Here is a 23405-nt window from a genome sequence, read left to right as displayed (position 1 = left end):
CAAACCAATACCATGTGCTAAATGCCTTTTTAATTTTTAAGTCAAGTTAGAGACAAGAGGAAATAACTTTTATAGGGTTTGTACTTGCTGGACCACTGAATAGTGAGTCATATTCACCTGTTTAACATGAAACAAACTTTTGAGACTTGTATTCCTGTTAATTGTAGGAAGACAATTGGGGAGGGAGACAAGAGGTGGGCATAAATCTTGGTGGATACAGTCCATTAACCTGGCATACAAATGCCAGCCATGGAAACCAAGAACCTGATTGTGGTTTTTTTTAATGCCATATATATTAATAGAGATAATACAGATTAGGTTGAAGAAAATTAGAAGGTTACAGCTTTTTGCACTATTTTTATACCATCGTGATGCAAATGAGGAAAAAAAGTAGAAATCTTTGTTTTATATTTGTTGCAATTTAGAGATGACAATGTGTAGAAGTTAACATTTTTTTTTACATAGAGAATTTTTTTTTAAAACAGAAAATTTGTTAATTTGCAGTTGACTTTGGAGAATAGGTATTCAAGAATGTATTTAGCAAATACAAAATTATCTGTAATTTTCCTGTTTTTGAAATGCTTCTTATCGCTGACCTGTAATACTTATTACAACAACTTAAAAAAAACTGAAGAAGATTTGTTTGTTTGTTTGTTTGTTTGTTTAAGGTGCTGGATCCCTCAATGACAGCATGTCTGGTGGAATGCAGTTCCTACCAGACCCTCTCTATTCACTCTCTACTGACAATACTTACATTCTGGCAGTAAATTCCACTGATAATGGACGAATCTTTTTGGCTGGAAAAGATGGCTGCTTGTATGAAGTAGCATACCAGGTGACTATAGTTTTTACACACAGACATTTTTTGTTCTTCATGGCTGTTTGTGGTTTCTTAGCACTGACAGGTGTACAATGTGTCAGGTTTTTTTCCATAATTACATTGCATGTCTTGGCTGCACAACAGCTCTGACATCTTAGTAGATGCATTTTCTTTGAAGAAGTAGTATTATGTGAGGAATAGTAGCTGGTTAACTTCCAAGATGAATTTCAAGTTGTGACATACTGCATCCTTTTTTTTGTAAAGTTTTCCTTTTAATTATCACCTGTTTCTTTCAGTTGAATAGTACATATTTTTCAGTTAAGTCAGTGGTGTGTAGTTAGATTTTTACTAGTTTTCCTGCATGTCCTTTTTAAATCTAACTACTAGTTTGGGTTTTATTTTGTTTTTTCTTTCAATGCTGTGTATTTTAAATTGTAGGCTGAAGCAGGCTGGTTTAGCCAACGCTGTAGAAAAATTAATCACTCAAAGAGCGCACTGTCTTTCCTTATTCCTTCTTTGCTGCAGTTCACCTTCTCAGAGGATGGTAAGTACTGATGTTAAAGATTTGCCTAATGCTGTCATCTAACCTTGAATAGTTTCCTCATTGGGAACATTTGGCTGTGTCAACGAAACTTACGGTAGTTGAAGATTATAAAAATCAGGTGACCTGTTTGTGTCTAGTTCAGGATATAAATACCTGGGAAGTTTGAAATTTATGACTGAAGCTAGTGTTCTGTAGAGCAAAATCAGTATGTGCTCAGTGGGATCACTGCAAACAGTAGAATATCTAAAATAATTTTACCAGTTTCAGTTCTGTGAAAAATTAATTTGAAATTATGCCATTTTTGCTCTTTATTTGCTTGTTTATTAATAATAAATGCTCAATGGGTTGTCCTGCGTGACTCTCAAAGGAGTCCTGCGTGACAATCCTGCAGGTTTTGTTGAATTTCAATTAATTATTTTATAGGTATTCTGTGTTAAACTTGTTTTCACCAAATCCATTGCTGATTTGTTGGTTCTCCCTTCTCTCCTCTCCCCAGATCCTGTTGTTCAAATCGCCATTGACAACTCTCGAAATATCTTGTACACCCGCTCAGAAAAAGGAGTGCTGCAAGTATGTGACTTCTTCTATAACTCTTGCTGTGTGACAAATGTTCATGTAACTTTTCCACCTCACCCGAGAACTCTGTAGATATGTCAGGGTGTTATTCTGGTTTACTTTTTTGTAACAAAGTGTTTACTGAAGACCTATGATGCTTTATTCTGAGGAAGTAGCCTTTTGATCTTCCCTTCAATTAAATGGAAGCATGAGCATGAAATAAAAATAGAGCTTCTAGAGTTGCTTCTAGATAAGTGAGGCTGCATTACCTGATTGAACCATAGATCACTAAGGTGTATTATTGAATTGCAGGTTTATGATTTAGGACAAGATGGTCAAGGAATGACCAGGGTTACCTCTCTTTCACAAAATGCCATTGTTTCTGCTGCAGGAAGCATTGCCAGGTATATTTATGACAATTGTAATATAAGAGGCCTTCTTTAAGGCCAGTAGTTTCATGCTGGTTGTGAAAAATGTTGTTTTGTTTTATTTTGCTTTTTTAGAACAATTGATCGTTCTGTATTTAAGCCTATTGTTCAAATAGCAGTGATTGAAAATTCTGAATCTATAGACTGTCAGCTTTTAGCAGTCACACATGCAGGTAAGAAAGCTTGCTAATTCCCCTCTCCTTTTAAACTGATTAATGCCATCTGCACAGTTCAGCAACATTGTGCCTTCTTTTGTTCAGGTGTCCGACTGTATTTTAGTACTTCACAATTTAAGCATCCAGCAGCTCGTCCCTCCATGTTGACTTTGGTTCATGTCCGTTTGCCACCTGGATTTTCAGCTTCTTCCAACGTGGAGAAGCCTGCAAAAGTTCACAGAGCTCTTTATAGCAAAGGTAATCAGTAGAACATGGTTCAGATGACAATTCCTTTTTTTTTTTTTTTTTCGTGAGTTGCTATCACACATTTCGGAGTTTGAAGCAGTGGTAGTAACAGATCTTAAGCATGGCATCTGTTCATTGATGGGAGAGCTTTTGCAACATTGTAATTTTTCAGAATTTAGTTCTTTTCCAAGGTGCATTGTTTGAGCAGGGAGCTCTGTTTATGTGCTGACCCACTTTTTTTCTTCTGTTCGCCCCATAGAATAGCTTTCACATGTTCAAACTCAGCAATGTGTCTCTAGAAGTGTGTAATTCGTTATTTTAAGCAGGGTATAGAATAGGTTTCTTAACTATTTAGTGCCTCTGATGCTGAGCTTATTTTTTAACTAGTTTATCTATTGATACCATATAAGATGCCATACAGCTACCAGATGGTTCCAGCTTCTCTGTCACTTGTCATTGTAGGCTGAATTTTTAAAAGTGCTTCAGAAACTCAAGAATTGAAAATGTTTATTGCACACCCATTTAATCATACATACTGATTTTCATTTTTGAAGAAATTTCTGTATGTTTTTTCATACATGATCTTTTTAAACATCTGATGTTCGATGTACGTTCTACCTATTTTAGGCTCATTTTTGGTTGTATCACTTAGACTAGATACATGGTAAATGGTGTTAAGTGACCTGAAGAACCCTATCGCATATAAATTTGGGAGATAGTATTTACTGTTCAAATTGTATAATTAGGACTTTAGGACTGATTTTTACTAAATAAGGAATAAGTAAATAAATTTGCATCTACTGCATGATTACTGCTTCTAACAGAAACTTAATATTGCTGTTCTTATTAGGGGTCTTGCTTATGGCAGCTTCAGAAAATGAGGATAATGATATCCTGTGGTGTATCAATCATGATTCGTTCCCTTTTCAAAAGCCAATGATGGAAACACAGGTACTAAAGCAAACTTTTATACAAACTTTCATAAGGAGTTTGGGAATGCATACAAAGCTGCTTACCAATGTGCTTCAGAGAGAAAACAAATAGTCTGTGCATTTGTGAGTAAATGGGAGTTGATCAGTTATCTCTTCATAGGAATTTCTATTTCAGCCATCCTTTATAGCTGGATGCAAGCTGTGCATCAAAAGCAATTGCCTTGACTTTTAAGACTTGTGATTAATGTATTTGAAAATACTGTTGTCTGCAGTGTGCTGCATATTGTGCACAAGCACAGGAAGACATGGTCCACAGTCCATAGAGGAATTTGAAGATGTATTTTGCCAAAGATTCCTTATAGTATAGGTTTTGTTTCTTCTGATATGCCACATCTTCATTCAATTTCAGACAAGATTAATCTTGTCTAAAACATTTTTTCTGTTTTTCTTTTTCTTGATTGTTACCTAGGTGAGTTTGTGAGAGGGGTTTGGAGGGTGTTAGTTGCCTTATGCATCAATTCAGGGAGTACATTCTGTGTTTCAGCTCTGAAGGTAGTGTGAAATCTGCTGAAGCAGGATAGCAGCATGTCAAAAATAAATTATTGGAGGAGCAGTGTTAGAGCTGGAGCGCATGGAGACCCTGTGTAAAAGCTTTGAAGTCAGGTTTTGATTTATCTGCTCTTCTAATAACTTAAAAAGGAACTTCATAATTCCTCAGCTCCCTTCCCTGCAGAAACTTAGACATAAATATCCCAAATGCTGCCCCTTCTCAAGACATTTGACTCTAGCAGACAGCTAGGTTTCCCATGCAGTACTGCAGTGTGTCCTTGAGCAGCAGTTCTTCCTTGTTGGCATGCATGTCATAGGTCTCTCAAATGCAGCAGTATATAAATAACTGTAAATCTGGTGGTAACCTTCTGTTGGACAAAACAAGAGCTTATTTTCTTTGAGTTTTGTTGTGTCAAGCCTAGGTTCTACTCTGTGTAATTTAAAATAGTAAATAGTAAAAAATCACTGTGGATGTACAGAATTTGTGTCAGTTAAACTTGGGATGACCTCTGCTTGTTCAGATGACCACCTGTGTTGATGGACATTCCTGGGCTCTTTCTGCTATTGATGAATATAAAGTTCAGAAGATTGTAACACCACTAAATAAAGACATTATTCCAATAACGGATTCACCTGTTGTGGTGCAGCAACACATGCTGCCACCCAAGAAGTTTGTTCTGCTTTCAGCCCAGGTGAGTAACCAGTAAGCAATTAAAAAACCAGTTTAACTGCTAAGGGTTTGCAACCTTAGACTCCACCTGCATTTGTGTAATGGTGTGTGTTTTTTCAAAGGCACTTATAGTTAGTATGGATGCAGGCAAGATGACAGAGCCTAGAGTCTTGCCACGACCTTGATCTTGAATTGTTAAAGCAGATTTTTTCAGGCTGTTTTGAGGATTTGCAAGATACATAAAGCCCTTGTCTATGTACATGCTGTATTTTAGTACTTCATGTTAAGCTAAGAACAGCAAAATTAACTTGGTTCATGTGGTGAGTTGTTGCCTTGCAGAGTTTTTCCTGCCTTTCCGAGGCTTGCTAGAGAATTTCCTGCACGTGAATGAGAACTGGGATGTAGGCACCATTTGCTTCATTCTTTGACCTAATAGTGCAGCAAAGGAGAATTCAGAGTGCTAAAGATAAGCATTGTGGGAAGGGGTGTTGAGATGGACAGAGTAAGGACAACTTCAGTCTAACTTATTTTGTGCTACTTTTAGGGGAGCTTTATGTTTCATAAACTCAGACCTGTTGATCAACTGCGGCATCTGCTTGTTAGCAATATAGGTGGGGATGGAGAAGAGATTGAAAGATTTTTCAAGTTGCATCAGGTAAGAGGTTTTGACCTGTTTAAAAAAATGGAAAATTTGTAATACTTAAATCTAATCACTGTCTTTAGCATCTTTTTTGTTGTTGCTGTACTCTTCTACTTAACATTACATTAAAGGATTAGTTTTTCCACCTGTATTGCCTATATAATACAAGATTGCATAATGTGAAGTAACAATATAATAAAATTTTATCAAAATTTTATTTAAAAGTGTAAATAACTTTCCCTGAAATTCTTATGTCTTGTATGCAGAAGTATAATGCAGTTCTTACTTTAGGGAAGGAGTTAATCTGTGAGCAGGGGAGAAAGAATTTAATGAAAAGTTAATTTTCTACCTCTACAAGATGTTTTTACATTTTAAAGAGAGGTAGAAATGTGTATGAAGGAAAAAAAAACCCTATTATTTTTTATTTTTTAATTTAAGGTAAATAATAAGCAGAAAGGAAGCTATTGTGGATTGCAGTTTTAATTTGACTAGTACTGATTAGTATTTGTAGTGTATGTTCACTGTTAGCTATTCTCTTGTGCCTTGATAGGACATATTAAGTGATATTTTAACATGTCTTTAGAATATGAAAACCATTATTTGTAGAGTTTTTTTTAATTTAAACACAATTATGGTTTACATTTCTGTAGAATTTGCATGAATCTTAGTCATAACTGGGTAACAGACATGGAAGTTGTTTCCTACCAGTAATCACACTGAGTTTGAAACACTGTGTATGACAGAAGCTTACCTGCTACAGTGGGATGCCCCACTGTGATTCACATTCCTGTCTGTAACTGGGAAGAGTTTATTTTCTTGCCTTCAAATTAAAATGTTGCAGATAGTGTTTACTGTTTAGTTATTGTGCAATGTAATTTTTATATGCTTCCTATGAACTTATTACAAACTGCCACACTAACCATATCCTGCTTTAGGAGGATCAAGCCTGTGCAACGTGCCTTATTTTGGCCTGTTCTAATGCTGCATGTGATAGAGAAGTGTCTGCCTGGGCTACTCGAGCATTCTTCAGGTAAGTTTCAATTCTGTATGTTGTTCTGGATATTATGCTCAGCATCACTATAACCACAAGCTCTTTAGCCTGCTACCTCAGAGAGCATTGTTTTAAAATGAGTATATTTCTGAATAGGTACACTGGACTTTTATCCCCGTTTTAAAAGAACTCCAATATTTACTGTTAATTCTCAAAGACATGAACACTGGACTGTGTATGAAATGTGAGGAATTTTTGTCTTTGTATGTAAACTTCAGGTATGGTGGAGAAGCACAAATGAGGTTTCCATCAGCCCTGCCTCCTCCAAGCAACGTTGGACCTATTTTAGGTTCTCCTGTTTCTGCCAGTAAGTAGCAAGCATTTTGTGGTTTTGGACAGAGTTTTTTTTTCCTTAAATATTTTATATTTTGTCTTCTCACAAGTACCTGGGGGTTTTTTTGAAGTAGTGCTTGATTTTCGCTGCACTAATTATTTAGAGTTTCTTCCATTTCTCTTCAGTTACTTTTGGATTTAATGAGACGTGACCTCAAAGTATGTCTGCATGTTGCATATAATCTCTAAAGATTTGTTGAAGATGTACATTTTGTTGCTGACAGAACCACTTCAGTAGCCAGAGAACAAGTTATCAAGATTTTCATTCAAACTTTACAAAGATTAGTTGGTGGTTGTGTGGCTATAGCAGAGTATCTTCTTACCGTGTAATTGTCATACCCCTGCAGATAATGCTTATGAGGAGAAAAGAAAAACTTGCATCAAGAAATGGGTTAGTTGTATGGAGTGATTTCTGCGTGTAAAAGCTCTAAATTCAACACTTGGTTTCTGCTTGTGTTGTCAATGCCACCTACAAATGAGAATAGAGTTCTTTCTCCTCAGAACTTGCTGTTTATTGGAGTGGAGGACTTTCTGTTAAGTAAAACTTACTCAATTTTATTAAAATTTCTACAGTTGCTTCAGGAAGTTGTCTCTTAACATGTATTAATTAGTTCCAGATCTCTTAAGCTTTTTAAAACATTAAAATCATAATGAAGTTAGAATTCTGAATTACTGAATTAAATCAATCAAAGGGTCATAGGCTGGTAGGTGTTGGAAAGGACCTCTGGTGATCAAGTCCAACCCTCCTGCCAAAGCAGGATCACCTAGGGCAGGTCACACAGAAACACATCCAGATAGCTCTTGAAAGTCTCTAGAGAAGACTCCACAACCTCTCTGGGCAGCCTGTACCAGTGCGCTGTCACCCTTATAGTAAAGATATTGAGGTAGAACTTTCTGTGTTCCAGTTTGTGTCCATTGTCCCTCCTCCTGTCACAGGGCACCACTGGAAAGAGACTGGCCCCTTCTTCCTGACACCACCACCCTCCAGAAATTTATAAATATTAATAAGATAACTCAGTCTTCTGTGGCCTAAACAGCCCCAGGCCTCTCAGCCTTTCTTTATAAGACAAATATTCCAGTCCCCTGATCATCCTTGTAGCCCTCTGTTGGATTCTACTATGTTTCTGTCCCTTTTGAACTGAGGAGCCCAGAACTGGATGCAGTGGTATCACTAGGGCAGAGTAGAGAGGGAGGAGAACTTCCCTTGACCTGGTGGACACTTCTTAACACACCCAGGGTACCACTGGCCTTCTTGGCCACAAGGGCACATTGCTGTCCCTTGGATAACTTATTGTCCACCAGTACACCAAGGTCCTTCTCCATGGAGCAGTTCAACCCCTAATCTGTTGAAATAATTATATTTTTTTAGTGAGTAACTTATTAATATCCAAGATCCTATATCCTTATCTGGAAAGCATTTATTTTTACACATTATTGCCTAGAATGCTACGAAATTCTATTTCAGAAGGCTTTTTGGCATGTATTTAAATTCACAAGTATTGAAGAAAGGTATGCTAAGTTGAATGAAGTTTTAGAAAAGCAGGTCATCTTTTTCAGAATTCTTAATATGAAAGCACTAAAAAGAGTGGCTATTTTTAATCCCTTATTTGCATCACTTTCCAAGCTTCATGTTGTGGAGCAGTAGCAATGTGGGTAGGAGCTGATGCAAAGCACATGACTGTAAAATTAAATTTGAATTAAGAGATGACAATAGCTATGGGGAGAAGAGGTACTAAGAGCACACTGAGAATGAGGGCAAGGTGTGGGGAAAATGACAGGAAGCTCTGTAATCAATAGTATGAGTCCTAGAAAGAGGTGTATTTTTCCCAAGTTTAAGGCAATGTTTGGCTATTTTCATCATATGCAGTAATTTATGCCTTTTTAAAACATAGTATCAAAGCAAGTGTTTCCATTTTGCTTCAGGGACAGGTCCGGGTGGAAGATGGCATCACTCTCCTGCCACTGCCTACTCCATTTGCTCAAAGGGTAGAGAACTGTCATGTGAAATTAAAACTCTGATATTGTCAGTGTCTCATGTGGTGGGTCAGACAGTGCTGACAGAAACTGAAAAGAATTGCCTTGAAATTTTGCATGCAGAACTACATTACATTAATGTGTAGCATTAACGTGCCAGACATTTTGAAATTAGTTCCTTGTTTTTCTCACTGAAATTCCAGGAATGCGTTTGCATGCTACTTTTCTGCAAGTTTGTGCTTTGCTTGGTATACTGGAGAATGTGTTCTGAGAATGCATTTGCACTGTTTAATGAAGAACTTTGTTATCATTTGAGCTGTTATGAATAGCCAGGTTAAGAGAGTTGTAGTGGGTAAGGCAAGAAAGATAATTTGGTAAGAGCCAGATCTTCAGAGTGCCAGTTTTCTTGTCTTTTCTCTGATTCTACATGCTGATGGTACATGGTTTTTGTAGATGACCATACATGTTCCCCCTATGTTGAGGTCTTAGGTTATTCAGACTTAATCTGCAGAAGCGCTGAGTATTCATAGCGGAATGAGCGGCCATGGCAGTAGCAGACTAACTATGACAATTTAACATTGTTGCTGCAGTGTTTGAGTAACAGTATCAGTTTCTTTCAGTTGAGTGCTTTGAAGGTAAAATTTGTAATCTCTTAAAATATCCTAATGGTGAAAGTAAGTGCATTGGCAGTAGGTGTGCATATCAGGGATAGTAGCAGGGATAGGTCAGAAAGGGGAAAAACAAGAGAAAGTGGATAGTATTTTGTTCAGGGAAAAGATAGTGTGCAATAAGTAACACATGAATGCTGGAACATAAAAATGCTTAATAACATAAAAGAAGCATTTCCATTTGATTCACTTACAGAGTGTTAAGTTAGTAAGAAATCGGTGCAGCTTGGTATCTAACTACAGATAAAAGCTGTTGGAATGGTTCTAACTTTAAACCATTTGATTTAACCATTGCTGCTTTTGCAGAGGTGTTTTATGGATTATATTTTGGGTTGTCTTCCCCCTTTGCCCCTTGCCCCCTTCCCTCCCTCCTTCTTAACAAACTTACCTTTATTTCTTTTCCATTTTAGGTTCCCCTGGGACTGGTGATGGTCCATATCCTCCTCCCGGCTTTTTGACACCTGGGCAAGGTAGCACCTTATTTTCCATAGCTGGTGAAATTGAGGTTGTTTGGTTTTGGTTTTGTTTTGTTTTTTTTCAACTAGGTTTTATTTGCAGTCAAGTGAGTAAGATATGCTTTCTTTTACTCTTTCTAGGTTCACAGTTTCCTGCCATGTCAATGCCTTCATTTTCTTCTGGAAATTCCATGTCTCACCCTGGTACACCCGTTAGCGGAATGATGGGTCCAGAGATAGTATTTTCTGGAAGACACAATGGCATCTGCATATACTTTGCTCGGATTATAGGGTGAGGTGAAAAAGGGATTCTGTTTTTAATTTCCCTTAATGCTTGTGGGTGGGGAATTCTGTCATAACAACTTTGAAATTTTAAATCAGTTATGTGTATTTGTATGTTCTCTTTATGAAGTAGCCCTTGATATAATGTCCTTTTTAGAGCTATAATAATAATAGCAACATATAGACAGTGAATAACATACAGAAAAGTTGCTTAGACATTCACCCTGGAATCACGAGTATATGCTCAGCTCTGAAAATATTTTTTCAAACATGAGCTTTGTGTTTTAAAGTCCTACTAAAGGATGAAACAAATGCAGAAGTACATACTATGGTAAAGTCCTCTGTCCTGAAGTCATGTCTGTGAAGAAGCTTTAAGCAGAATGCTCAAATCAGAACAAAGATGCAAGACTAAAGAGGATACTGTTACGTTGATGGTGACTTCTGTTTTACGTATGTTTTACATATGTTGGTTTTACATATGTTGTAAAACCAGAGTTTTACATATGTTGGTCATCTCTTTGCGTGCTGGTTATGAAAGAAATTTTTGTTATGAAATTGGTTTGCCTTCACTGTATTTCTAAAGAATAATATTTTCCTTATTTTATTAGATTTCTTTATATTTGTTATATTCTTATATTATATTTAAAGTATTTCAGAGCGTCCAACTTGATTAAAATTTTAAAATTTCAAACTTTAGTATTCAGTCATGTAAAAATCTTACCTTTTTCTTGGAGTATTCAGTTTTCATCCAAAATAAATACCTGTTTTAGACCTTGAAGCAAAAAGATTACCTTTTCTTTCTTAGGAAATTATACATGGAAGACTTGCAAAAATATTTTCTTAAATTACTCGCTTTTAACACTGTACTGTTTTCTCTTGCAGAAATATTTGGGATGGCAGTATAGTTGTGGAGAGAGTTTTCAAAAGTGGTAATCGGGAAGTTGTTGCAGTATGTAAAAGATTTTTTTTTTTTTTTAAAGTTCCATATGCTATATGTCTCTAAGCCCTGTCATGCTTCTCTTCCCAATAGTAAACTGATAAGGAAAAAGACATTGCTGTCATTTGAAAGTTTTCTTAAGTGCTATGTACTTACTGGGTAGTAATTCTAGATTTTAAATCTCTTTAATGATTTTGAATGTTACTTTTTAGGAAACTGAACTGTAATTTGATCTCTGTTAATTGACAATGTCCAGTTTTCTTCATGTTTAATGACTTCCCTTCCTTTCTTCATATGCCCTCCGGACAAACCTAAAAATAAACTGTTTAGTTGGTTAGGATAAACATTGAAGTTAATTAAAGACGTACAAAATTTCCAGCATCTTCCTGTCTAACATCTTAGTATTTCATCTTTTTAGGCATGATCAAAATAACAATCTTTTGTTTGAGTATGTTAATAGAACCCAGAACTAAGTAGTTTTCGCAATGCAAATTAGCTGTTTCATGACCTTTGCTTCTTTAGTTATAAGTTAACTGGGAACCTCTGGAAGCCCTTGACAGTTTTACCCTCTGGCTCATCAGTGCTCTAACATTGGTTTAGTTCAGAGTTTGAAATAGTACAGTAATACACATGGTTATCAGAGGGGCAAAGAAAGTAGCATCTTGAGTGCTGTGTATCTTCACATGTTACCTCCTAAATGACTGTGATATAATAATGTGGTGTCTATTGTACTATTACTTTTATGCTATTTATTTGTCTTACTGTTTTTGTGCTTGTCTTTATACTAGCTTTATCTTAAAACTGTAAATTAAAAAAAATAATAATTTTGAAACTTTCCATAAAGAAGTCTGATTTCTTTTGCAGGTTGAGAGCAGTGTTCCATCCCATGTGCTGGAACGTGTACTGCAAGAACTAAAAGGTTTACAAGAATTTCTATATAGAAATTCACAGTTTGCTACAGCAGGAGCCCTTGGAAACCCAAGGTATTATTTATTGTGCTAAATTTACAGTGGTATTTAATGTCCAGTTATACTGTGTATATCTGATAAAATTGAATTAGAGCTTGTGTCTCCAGCTTCAACTTTTTGGGTATTAAAAATGAGTTGTTAGATTTTGGCTTTTAGAAGATTCAGTATTTGTAATCTGATAGCATCTCCTTCTATTTTGGAACTGCAGTTTCAGCACACCAGCCAATCTACAACAGAGGCTCCTGGGTTTCATGCGGCCAGACAGTGGAAGTTCTCAACAAGTCCAGCAAGAACTCCAGAGGAAATATCATGGTGTGTAATTACTTTTGAACTGGAAAAATCAGGGAATGGTGAATTTGGATGTTGCATCTCTCGCTATTCTAGTTAAAGCCTCTGGATAAAAATGACTTTTACATACAAAATTGACATGAGTCAATATGACAAATGTGGTAGTAAGTCCTTCAGATAAAGTACCGTAGCTTGGAAACTTAGCTGGCACCTTGCTTTTTCTTCCGTACCATACAGTACTATCTTCAGGAGCAGTGCTTCTGCAGTGACATTGGTGTGAAATTACCATTTATGTATGACTGTACTAGAGATGAAAACTCAAATCTAGCCAAAGAAACATTCCAAACGTTAGTTTGCCTCTGGCAAGAGGCTTTATTTGTTACAAGTTGCAGATGTTACTTTTTCGTTTGATATTGAAAGCTTTACTATTACCACTAATTAAAGCAGCCCACAAAGAGAACCTCTCTGAACAGAATCTGAATTTCAGCACAGTAATATCTACTGGTGTTGAGCCACCACAAAACCAAGCTGTATTACTCGGTTTATTAAGCTAAAATAAAAGTACTTGAACTTGAAAGCACTTTGAAATTTCTCTCTCATACAACTAATTCAGTTCCCAATACTGTGTTGATTTGTCCTCTTCAACCTATTTTCCCCATTCAGACAATCTTGAAATGCAAAACCAGAGGTTTCTTTGTGTGCTTACCTGACTTTTTGGGTTTTTTTTCATCTTAATGCTCTCCATATTTCATAAGATTGTTTCATCTCCTCGTTACAATACTGAGTTGCTGCACACTCGTTTAGATTTTCAGCATAACAATTGTTAAGCAATTTGCAGGACAAATTAATATGTTGTCCTATTAAAAAGGAATACTATAATGAAGGCTGCCAAAGCTAGTCACTGAAATGTCTATGAAACTTTACTTAGAAAAGAAGCCTGTCACACAGCTCACTTGAGCTTATGTTCTGCTATAGTGTAGCTTTTGCCCAGGAGTTGCAATAAAGTTGGAAAGTTGCCCATGTATAATACAGAATTAAAGATGGTTGTGAGTGTAATCCTGGGTTTTAATATTTCATTTTTTTTACTGTACAGCTCACTTTCATTAGTGTCAGTGTAAATTGTTTTTAAAAAGTCTAGACTTTGGTAAACATTTAATAGGTTTTTTTTTTCATTTTTATGCATTCCAAAGCCCATAAACTTTTGGATTGTGGAATGATATAATATAGTTATTGCTGCCTCATTAAACTGTAACCACTCAAAAGTAAAGATGTAAATTCTTGCAGGTATGTTCTACCTCTGTAATAATTATGTCCATATTGTTCTTTCAGTGAATATAATATATCATACTCCATTTAAATGTTCCTGATTTTCAGAGTAGTTGTTACTTTAAAGATAATATAGACAATGTTCACCAAAGTTGTAATTGTTCTTTCTGAAAGCAAATGCAGGTAATCAAGTGCAAAGGGAATATGTGTGGGTTTATTTTTATTTTTTTATGTTCACTGTAAATACTTTTATAATAACTACATTTATACTATACATATATACTTTTATAATAACTACATTAAAAACACAAGCAAAAATTTTACTCTGATATGTAAATCCTTACCCAATCACTTAGACAAAGCCATGCATCTTTTTCAGGAAGTACTGCTCCTGTGATGCATAGATTGAAATAAATGTTAACAGATGGTATTTGTTTTGGGCAAATGTTAACATGGCACTTTCCTTGAAGGACAGTTAAACAGCATTAGAACGGAATGAAAAAAAATAATTGGAAGTTTAAGGAGATTTACACCCTTATTTTAAACATGTAAAATAGTTACTTACTGACACTTTCTTTGCTTTGTCAGCTGAGGCACAGCTAACTGAGAAAAATTCACTTCAAGGCATCCAGCAGCTTGTTCGCAAAACCTGCCAAGCATTAGCTTTGTGGAAGCTGCTCTGTGAGCACCAGTTCAGTGTTGTTGTAGGTGAGCTTCAGAAGGTAAGATTCTTTTTTAAGAGACTGACAGTACTGAGTTCAATTTTAGCAAGTTGTATGTGTCACTAGCAACAGATTCTACGCTATTTTTATTGATTTATAACGGGTTTCCATGTCCATCATGTTCTGCAAAATATGCTGAAAAGAATAGGGCTGTGTTCTCTAGCTGAGAGGAATTCACTCTGCTTTAGTGTTGGTAAAATTTTACAGTGGAGAGCTGTAGAACTGTAGGGCCACAAACCATTCCACTTTTTGTACGTAGGGGTCTGAAAGGTATCACAGAATGGCTAAGGTTGGAAAAATTGGCTGGAGATTTATCTGCCCCCTCTGCTCAAAGCAGGTTCAACTAGAACAAGTCACACAGTCCTTTGTCCAGTAAGACGTATAAATCTCCAAAGATGGAGCCTCTACAGCCTGCCTGGGCAACTCATTTCAGTGTTCACCTCCAGAGTAATAAGGATTTTTCTTATGTTCACATGTATTTTCCTTTGCTTCAGCTTTTGGTCATTGCATCATGTCGTGTCATTGGATGCTACTGAGAAGAGTATGGCTTTGCCTTCTTTACACCTTTCCATAGATACTAGTGAGATCCTACACACTGCCTGCTGAGCTTTCTCCAGGCTTAACAAACCAGGTTCTTTCAGCCTCTCCATGTTTGTAAAGAAGAGAACTTGCAGAACTCTGGTGTGTGTATCATACACACTATGCTGTGTACCCCTGGCTGATGCTGGATTTTCATCCAGCCCATAAAGAACCTATTAATTTCAATATTAGGCATTCTGTCCTAGTACTTGATTATCTGAGAAGTTGTTTTCTTTGTTGATAAAGGGAACTTTATTTAAATTTTACAAATGCCCAGGCACTGAAGCTCTTCACTGTCTCAGTTTGAGAAGTTGGAATAATTTCTAATACAGGTAGCTTTTCTCTTGTGTTGAACAAAAAGTTAACTGTTTAACAAGTATAAGCTTTTCCTCTGTCTTCAGTAGTTTTTGTAATGGTATTTTTATGCTGCTAGAGATGATCCATAGACACTACTGGCAATTCTGTGTGCAAATATTCCTGACAATTAAAAAAAAAAAACAACCTTGCATGTAGTATAGTATAAAAAAGCATAGATAGTACAGACCTTAAACTTTTAAAATTCCTCTTTTTTTAAAATCTATGACAGTATGCAGATGGTTCCATTATTAAAACCTGATACACTCATTTTGCAACCTGACAATACCCTGTGAAGTAAGAGGAACTGCAAATTCCTTTCTTACTCAGAGATCTGAGAAAAACTCAGGAGGTCTCGCTGTCCTCTAGCCACCAAGGGCCTAATGCTTTCATTGACAGGGTTTTATTTGTTACTTCCATTTTGCTACATCATGTGTCTTTTAAATAATGTATCTCTGTGCTGTACATTTCAGTCATTGTTTTGTATGTTTTTATTTATTGTAAAATTGTAAGGTTAATAAACAGAATAAAGCAAAAACTTCAGCAAACTAAAGAAATTCTATCTATCTTCAGGAACTTCAAGAACATTTAAAGATTACTGCTTTCAAAGATTTGGTAATTAGAGACAGAGAGCTGACTGGAGCACTCATTGCTTCTCTCATAAACTGTTACATCAGAGATAATGCTGCTGTGGATGGCATCATTGCCCATTTGCAAGATATCTGCCCTCTTCTTTATAGCACTGATGATGCTGTGTGTTCCAAGGTAAGTGCACTTCCATATTTTACAGCACCAAAACACAACTTTCAAACGTGTTCAGATGAAATTAATTGGGCAGCTTGTAAATCATTGTAATTAAGTAGTTTCAGGAGCACAGGAGCTAATGAAATTCCCACGTATTTGTGTGTTGCAGGTGATTAATGCTGACAATCATGTGATCTTTGTTTTGGAGCATTTGCAGTGATTTGTAGTGATAATTGGGTCTTTACCTCTACTATAGAGTTTAATCAAACTCTTGATGTTGATTTTTCTGTCTATTGCCTGCTTTCATGGAATTTGTGGAAAAATAATTGTGTATAAGAACTGAGTTCTTCAAATAAATCTGTAAAATGTAACTGGTGAGGGGAGAGAGGTGTTTGAAGTCTCAAGATCTTTTCTCTCCTGCTGCTGTACAAGTAACAAGAGAGGATAATATTTCTACTATTTCATCTTTGACGTTTGGAATAATAACTCATTAACTTACGGCAATCCATGATCCATTAATAATGTATTCATGTGAATATTTTGTTTTCCTGTTATGTGTCTTTAGGCAAATGAACTGCTTCAGCGGTCTCGACAGGCTCAAAGCAAAATGGAAAAAGAGAAGATGCTAAGAGAGTCACTGAAAGAGTACCAGAAGATCAGCAATCAAGTAGACCTTGCTAATGTTTGTGCACAGTATAGGCAAGGTAAGAAGCAATAACTGACATCCTGGTAAATAGTTTCTCTAATATCCTTTTAGAGCCATCTTTTTTTAATTTGTTTTATTCAGTAGCTTTTTAGAATGCTGTTTTATAATGAGTTCTCTTAAAAGCCTTTATAGATTTCACCAACCAGTTAAAATCCCCAAGTCTGTATAAGAATATTCTCATAGTATGGTGTCCATTTTTTTTCATATATGTGGTTATATATTCATATATGTTAAATTTATATTACATACATAAATTGTTGAGCTGGAGGGTAAATGACTGGTGTTATAGGTAAGGTTTTCTATCAAATATGCTGTTTGAAAGGTGATTCTGAATCCTGCTTTGTGTGATGGAAGCTAGCACATCATCTATATGTAGATACAAATGTTTTAACAGTCAACATTTCAGCTTCAGTGCAAATATGTAACTTCAAACTTGGTTATAATCTCATGGGTTAGGTATAGCCATAAACCTTTCTAAAATACAGACCAGAGTGAGTAAGATTTATTCTTTCTCGCTTACTAGAGGTGTTTAATGTGACTTACCATCTTGTCATAGATTTGCTACAATACTGAGTGGTGTTACTTGTTGTGTTTTTTTTTCTAGTGCGTTTCTATGAGGGAGTAGTAGAACTCTCTCTTACAGCTGCTGAGAAGAAAGACCCCCAAGGTCTTGGCCTTCATTTCTATAAAAATGGAGAACCAGAAGAAGACGTTGCTGGATTCCAGGCTTTTCAAGAAAGGCAAGTTTTCAAGAATATGTTATTACCATTACATGAGGTGCTTTGTTTCATGTGACTGAAAAAGCTTTTGTGGAAGGGAGGGATTCAGGGTAATGGCAAAAAAAAGCATTTTATGGTAAGGGAAACAATGTAGATGTTTTTACCAGCATGCTTTTATTGATATCACACCAGTTTAATCTGGAACAGAAGGTGAACTGGTATAGACAATGTCATGATTTGAACATTAGAGAAGTACTTGTTAAAAAAACAAACTAGATTGTGACAAGTAACTGACAATAATCTGTGACGTACAGTATCTAGATTTGAGAAGAGCATTTTATAGAAAGGTGCAATGAAAATTGTGAGGGTTTTATTTTCTTCTGCTCTGCTTACAGGTTGAACAGCTACAAGTGTATCACTGACACCCTTCAAGAGTTAGTGAATCAAAGTAAAGCTGCTCCTCAGTCTCCAAGTGTACCCAAAAAGCCAGGTCCTCCACTACTGTCATCTGACCCCAACATGCTAAGCAATGAAGAAGCAGGACATCATGTAAGAAACTCACAAAAATGCCATGACTTCATTCCAGAAGATAGTGTGATTTGAAGGGGTGTAGAGTTTATTATTTTTTTTTAAAACATGGAATATTTTAGCAAAGTAGATGAAAGTCAAGATTTGTCATAACTGGTACAAAGTGTTCATAGCAATGACATGCAAATAATGTGAAACTAAGCAGTGCTTGGTGTTACAAAACCACTTCTGCAATAACAATTTTGTCTTTTTCTTCATTAGTTTGAACAAATACTAAAGCTGGCTCAGCGTTCAACAGATGAACTCTTCAGTATTGCACTTTACAACTGGTTGATTCAAGTTGACTTGGCAGACAAATTGCTGCAGGTGAGCTCATCTCTACACAAGGAATTAATTTGTTGGAGAGTTTCACTGAACCAGAAGTGTTAATTGTAGTAATGTTGATGCTTTTAAAAAAGAGGAGAGAGCAAGAATGTAAGTTATCTTTACAACTTCTGCAGGTTACTGCTCCCTTTTTGGAACCCTACCTTGTGCGGATGACCAAGATTGACCAAAACAAAGTCCGTTACATGGATTTGCTGTGGAGATACTTTGAAAAGAACAGAAATTTTAGCAATGCAGCCAGAGTCTTGGCTAAGTTGGCTGACCTGCATAGGTATGCATTATGTGTCATCTATTGCATATAGTGAGGTAATTGGGCAAAATACAAAGAAACTGAAATGAAAACCTTACATGCATGCATTTTAGGAAAAAGCCAGTGCCAAGGATGTTTGCTAGAAAAACAATAAATTAATTTATGGAATATATTAGTTTTAAATCCAGTCAGTAAGTGGAAAGATACTGTATTTTATATACTATACCTTAGCTTACAGTCTGTTTCCTGGTTTAAGTACCATTTATTAAGTGGTCATATAGAAATTCTTACAGAACTTTACATTGAGATAATGTAACTGTAGAACAGTGGATTGAGAAGTAGACTAGAACTGACCCTAGTTGGGTCAGCTGGGATTAGATGGTTGGATAGTGTCCCGCATGATTTAGTAAAATCAGAAGTTCCATACTAATTCCTAGAGTTTACTCATAAGATAAATAACTCTAAAAAATTTTTATTAAATACCTGTTTTATTTGAATATTTGTTTTGCAGCACAGAAATTTCTCTTCAGCAACGTCTTGAATACATTGCACGTGCCATTTTGAGTGCCAAAAGTTCCACTGCCATATCTTCTATAGCTGCAGATGGTGAATTCCTACATGAACTAGAAGAGAAAATGGAAGTAAGGAAAAAAAAATAAAGCTATGCTATAAATGCATTAATTCTCTTACTCTCCTTGGCACATGACATTTTAATTATCAGTTCTGTAGAAACAGTTTTCTGTGCTTTCTTCCTAGTGTAGCAAATTTATTCAGTCCATACGAGTCTGAGGAGTGAGCGAGTAACCTTCCTACATTTGGATAAGTTAAAATTAATTCTGGTTGTATTCTTGGTATTTGACTACATTAATCCAGTCTTGAAATAATTAATTATTTTTAAACAAGGTTGCAAGGATCCAGCTTCAAATACAAGAAACATTGCAACGTCAGTATTCCCATCATACTTCAGTGCAAGATGCAATCTCCCAGCTTGATGCTGAGCTGATGGATATAACCAAGGTGATTAAGATTACTTTGTATTAAGTCAGTTTATCACATTTGCAGGGAAAAAAAACGTTTTGCAAAGAATGTTCCAATGCTGAGTAGGAAAAATAACAGAGAAATGGTTTGGCATTCCTTGTGTAAGAATGTCTGTTACCCTAGACCATCTTCTGTAGTTTGGTAATACTTCAATCTTTAGTAGTTGAATTTCTTGCATGTATTTATATTCTTTATTAGATCTCTGTTTCTTCATTTATTGGAAAAATTGTTAGAAAATAAACAGTATTAATTTTAACTTTATATAAAATTTGGGATTGTATTTAAGAAGCAAAACTAAATTTAAAAAAACAGTTTAGCATTCAACAACCATTATTTCAAGTTACTTCAGTTACACATTAACTAGTTTGTCTCGCATACAAAATAAATAAAAGCTGGTTTTAAATTTTTCTAATTATCCTACTTGAAATGTAAAGTGTAACTTTTTTTTTCAGCTGTATGGAGAATTTGCTGACCCTTTCAAACTGTCGGAGTGTAAGCTTGCAATTATACATTGTGCGGGTCATTCTGATCCTATCTTGGTGCAAACTCTCTGGCAAGAAATCATTGAGAAAGGTAGGTCTTAGTGGACAGGGAGTGGTACAAGCTAGAACAACAGGAAAATGGTACAATTAAAGTTTTTAAGACTGACTGTGTGCTGGTACTGATACAATGTCCCAGTAGTTAACTGATAATGGCTTGTGTGCCTAAAGGCAGAAAGGTAATATTTTTACAGATACGTTGAAATATATTACACGTGTGGCTTGAATAATCACATTCCAGACAATATTAGAAGTCCTTTCAATCATTCTTTTGTTCTTAGATGCAATTATGAACATTGAATACCAGTGAATACCAGTTTGAAGGTTTCACTATTAGGCAATTATAATTAAAATGTTAAATTTATCACAACAAATATTAAACAATCTTCCAGGATTTGAAAGTCTATAGAAGAAAGTAGTTTTCTATATATTATATATATCCATTTATGTAGAACAAAGTAGTGTGACATTGAGCTGTAATAATCTGCCTCACCCTTTACCATGTGGTGGTAATTAACTTTTTTTTTATTATTTATTATTTGTTATTTGTTATTTGTTATTTGTTATTTGTTATTTGTTATTTGTTATTTGTTATTTGTTATTTGTTATTTGTTATTTGTTATTTGTTATTTGTTATTTGTTATTTGTTATTTGTTATTTGTTATTTATTTTTTTATTTTCTATATTTTTATTTTTATTCTTTCTTTGGACTTTGTTTTCAAGCTATTGTGCTAACAACATTGACACTGATTTTGAGGGAAAAGCTATGTGGTAGTGATTTTTTTTTTTTTTTTTTTTTTTTTTTATGTGGGCTTGATGGGTTTGGTGATGGGGTTTTGGGTGGCGTTTTGTCAGGTTAGGGCATTTTAAAGTAGATGTGCACAGAACTTCAAGTAAACATGAAAATCTGTGAATATATCTGCATACCCACCAGAAAACATAGTTTTACTTAAACGTGCTGATATTGCATTGGCAATAGTGTAGGATTCTGTTGTGTTTAGTAGTAAGTTTCAAGTATGTGAGTGTAGTTGTGTGTAAATGTGGAACTGCAAGAAAGGAAGTGCTCTCTAAAGTTTTTCTTTTCACTTTCAGAGTTGAGTGATAGTGTGTCCCTGAGCCCTGCTGACCGAATGCAAGCACTTAGTCTGAAGATGGTGCTGCTTGGAAAAATATATGCTGGCACACCTCGATACTTTCCTTTAGGCAAGTTGGTAGCCTGCATAAACATAGGCATTGCATGAATGGGTCTATTAAAAGAAAAAGTTTTCACTAAGAAATATCTCTTTCTTTTTTTTTTTTCAGCCAAAAGTAAAGGATTTTGATAATTTTGTAATACATAGTTGCATGCTTGCGATGCATAATTCCTTGTAGATATTTTTGACTTTTTTTTGCTGTAGCTGAAACAAAAAAAAAAAATTTCCCTGTCTGTAGTGATGGAGTTGATCATGAGGGAAGTTGGGTTGTATTTCTCAGTTTTTGTCTAGGAAATCAGGAACAGAAGTATTGTAATACTTGCTCATTAATACAGTGCTTTTACTTGACAAAAATTGGAAATAGAATTCCTCTTGGCCTCTTAACTTTGTAAACACAGTAAAATCTGATCATCACAAACCCTGCAGTGATCTACTAGAATTTAATTTAACCAGAAATTAAGCTTAGAAGACAGCAACAGTTATTTTTAGATAGCTGTGCAGATCCTATATTTAACATGTAGTGAAGTGTGTTTGTAAGAACAGGGGAAAAAACAAGCAAAAAAAAAAGGGGGGGAATATGTTGTTCAGCACTATATTTTCTCTTATAATTCTAAAACATTGTTTGAGAACATTGATTACTGAACAATATATTATTAATTGTTACTGACACTTCAACATGATAAGAGTTGCAACACCATTTCTGTCTGTTCTAGCAAATGAAATGGTAATGTGTTCTTTTGTGCTGAAACAAAACTTTTCAGAACTTTTATTAACAGCATAGTCCATGGCAGAACTGTAAAAAAGTATGAATAATCCGTCATGCATTGCTGAAAGCTAAATGCTGTTTTTGGAGGTAGTTACATTTAAATGTCCTTTCTTCAGTGCAGGCTGAGGGAAGAGGTTATGTGCTTCACAGAAGAAAAGTATCAGCTGCACGGAAAACAGAAAATTAAACTTGGACTAAATCACTTTCAAATGCTTTTCTTTGCTAGACTCCCATTAACATTTTAGAATCTACATGTGCCACTATTTTTGTCTTCCAGATTTTTTAGTGCAGTTCCTAGAACAACAGGTCTGCACTTTGAACTGGGATGTAAGTTTTGTTACATACACCATGCAAGAAATTGGAGTGCCATTGCCAAGTCTGCTGGAAGTATATGACCAGTTGTTTAAAGCACGGGTAAGAAAAATAGCCACAAAATACAAGTTTTGTTTTAAACTACAGGTCTGTTTTTAGTGGGAAACATAAAATAATGTAAGTTGTGATATGTCAAAATACCAACTTTGTATCTTTTGTTCTTCACTTTTACTCAAAGGCTCACAACACTGTTTTTTTCCCTATGTTTATTTTATTCATGTCAATTCTAAAGCACAAGGAAACTTGTCAATCATTTTACTTCACCCACATCTGATTTAGGACTCAATAGGATTAGAATTGTTGTGTTGTAGAAGGAACAGCATATTTTGAATACATTGATTTTATTTGTTTTCTATTAGTGATTAAAATCTGCTAATTTGATAAAAATACTACCTAAATATAGTCCTAATGTAGGTGAAGATGGAATTCCCATTTCTCTTACATTTTTGCTACAGTGGGTAATTGCCACAGTTGGCACTCTGTGTGTACTGACACATGCTTTTTACATTTTTTTGTCTCCTTAATATTTGTTTCCTTAACATCTTGTAATTTTTTTTCTAGGATCCATACTGGAATAGAATGAAAAAGCCTTTACACCTACTGGAGTGTATTCATGTGTTGTTATCAGGATATGTACATGATCCAGGCAGAGTACTTCCGAGGTAAGAAAGGCAATTGTATCTGAAAAAATAGTGAAAGACATGAAATATACTAGAGCAGTCTACTTCAACAATCCTCAAAGCTTTTTTT

At 35.4% G+C, this 23405-nt stretch overlaps 1 protein-coding gene across 2 annotated transcripts in view; it reads left to right on the top strand.

Moving 5' to 3' along the window:
• NUP155 (nucleoporin 155) overlaps positions 1–23405 on the top strand; it is a 30619-nt gene that overhangs the window by 5991 nt on the left and 1223 nt on the right. Inside the window, exons 6-35 of one of the 2 annotated variants that reach the window (XM_071731795.1) lie at positions 669–835; positions 1259–1364; positions 1861–1934; positions 2232–2323; positions 2423–2520; positions 2608–2760; positions 3599–3699; positions 4751–4921; positions 5444–5554; positions 6475–6569; positions 6809–6897; positions 8847–8909; positions 9976–10035; positions 10162–10312; positions 11185–11251; positions 12104–12222; positions 12416–12519; positions 14350–14483; positions 15990–16181; positions 16726–16864; positions 17471–17606; positions 17981–18134; positions 18375–18479; positions 18614–18768; positions 19259–19388; positions 19651–19764; positions 20238–20358; positions 21417–21527; positions 22561–22697; positions 23217–23317. In XM_071731795.1, coding sequence (XP_071587896.1) covers positions 669–835; positions 1259–1364; positions 1861–1934; positions 2232–2323; positions 2423–2520; positions 2608–2760; positions 3599–3699; positions 4751–4921; positions 5444–5554; positions 6475–6569; positions 6809–6897; positions 8847–8909; positions 9976–10035; positions 10162–10312; positions 11185–11251; positions 12104–12222; positions 12416–12519; positions 14350–14483; positions 15990–16181; positions 16726–16864; positions 17471–17606; positions 17981–18134; positions 18375–18479; positions 18614–18768; positions 19259–19388; positions 19651–19764; positions 20238–20358; positions 21417–21527; positions 22561–22697; positions 23217–23317 — 3550 coding nt within the window. The remainder of the gene's footprint in view (positions 1–668; positions 836–1258; positions 1365–1860; positions 1935–2231; positions 2324–2422; positions 2521–2607; positions 2761–3598; positions 3700–4750; positions 4922–5443; positions 5555–6474; positions 6570–6808; positions 6898–8846; positions 8910–9975; positions 10036–10161; positions 10313–11184; positions 11252–12103; positions 12223–12415; positions 12520–14349; positions 14484–15989; positions 16182–16725; positions 16865–17470; positions 17607–17980; positions 18135–18374; positions 18480–18613; positions 18769–19258; positions 19389–19650; positions 19765–20237; positions 20359–21416; positions 21528–22560; positions 22698–23216; positions 23318–23405) is intronic. The other variant, XM_071731797.1, reaches the window with a different exon arrangement.

The sequence above is a fragment of the Heliangelus exortis genome, chromosome Z (genome assembly GCF_036169615.1).
Source record: "Heliangelus exortis chromosome Z, bHelExo1.hap1, whole genome shotgun sequence".
NCBI lineage: Eukaryota > Metazoa > Chordata > Aves > Apodiformes > Trochilidae > Heliangelus > Heliangelus exortis.
This window is presented reverse-complemented; position numbering and strand designations above follow the sequence as displayed.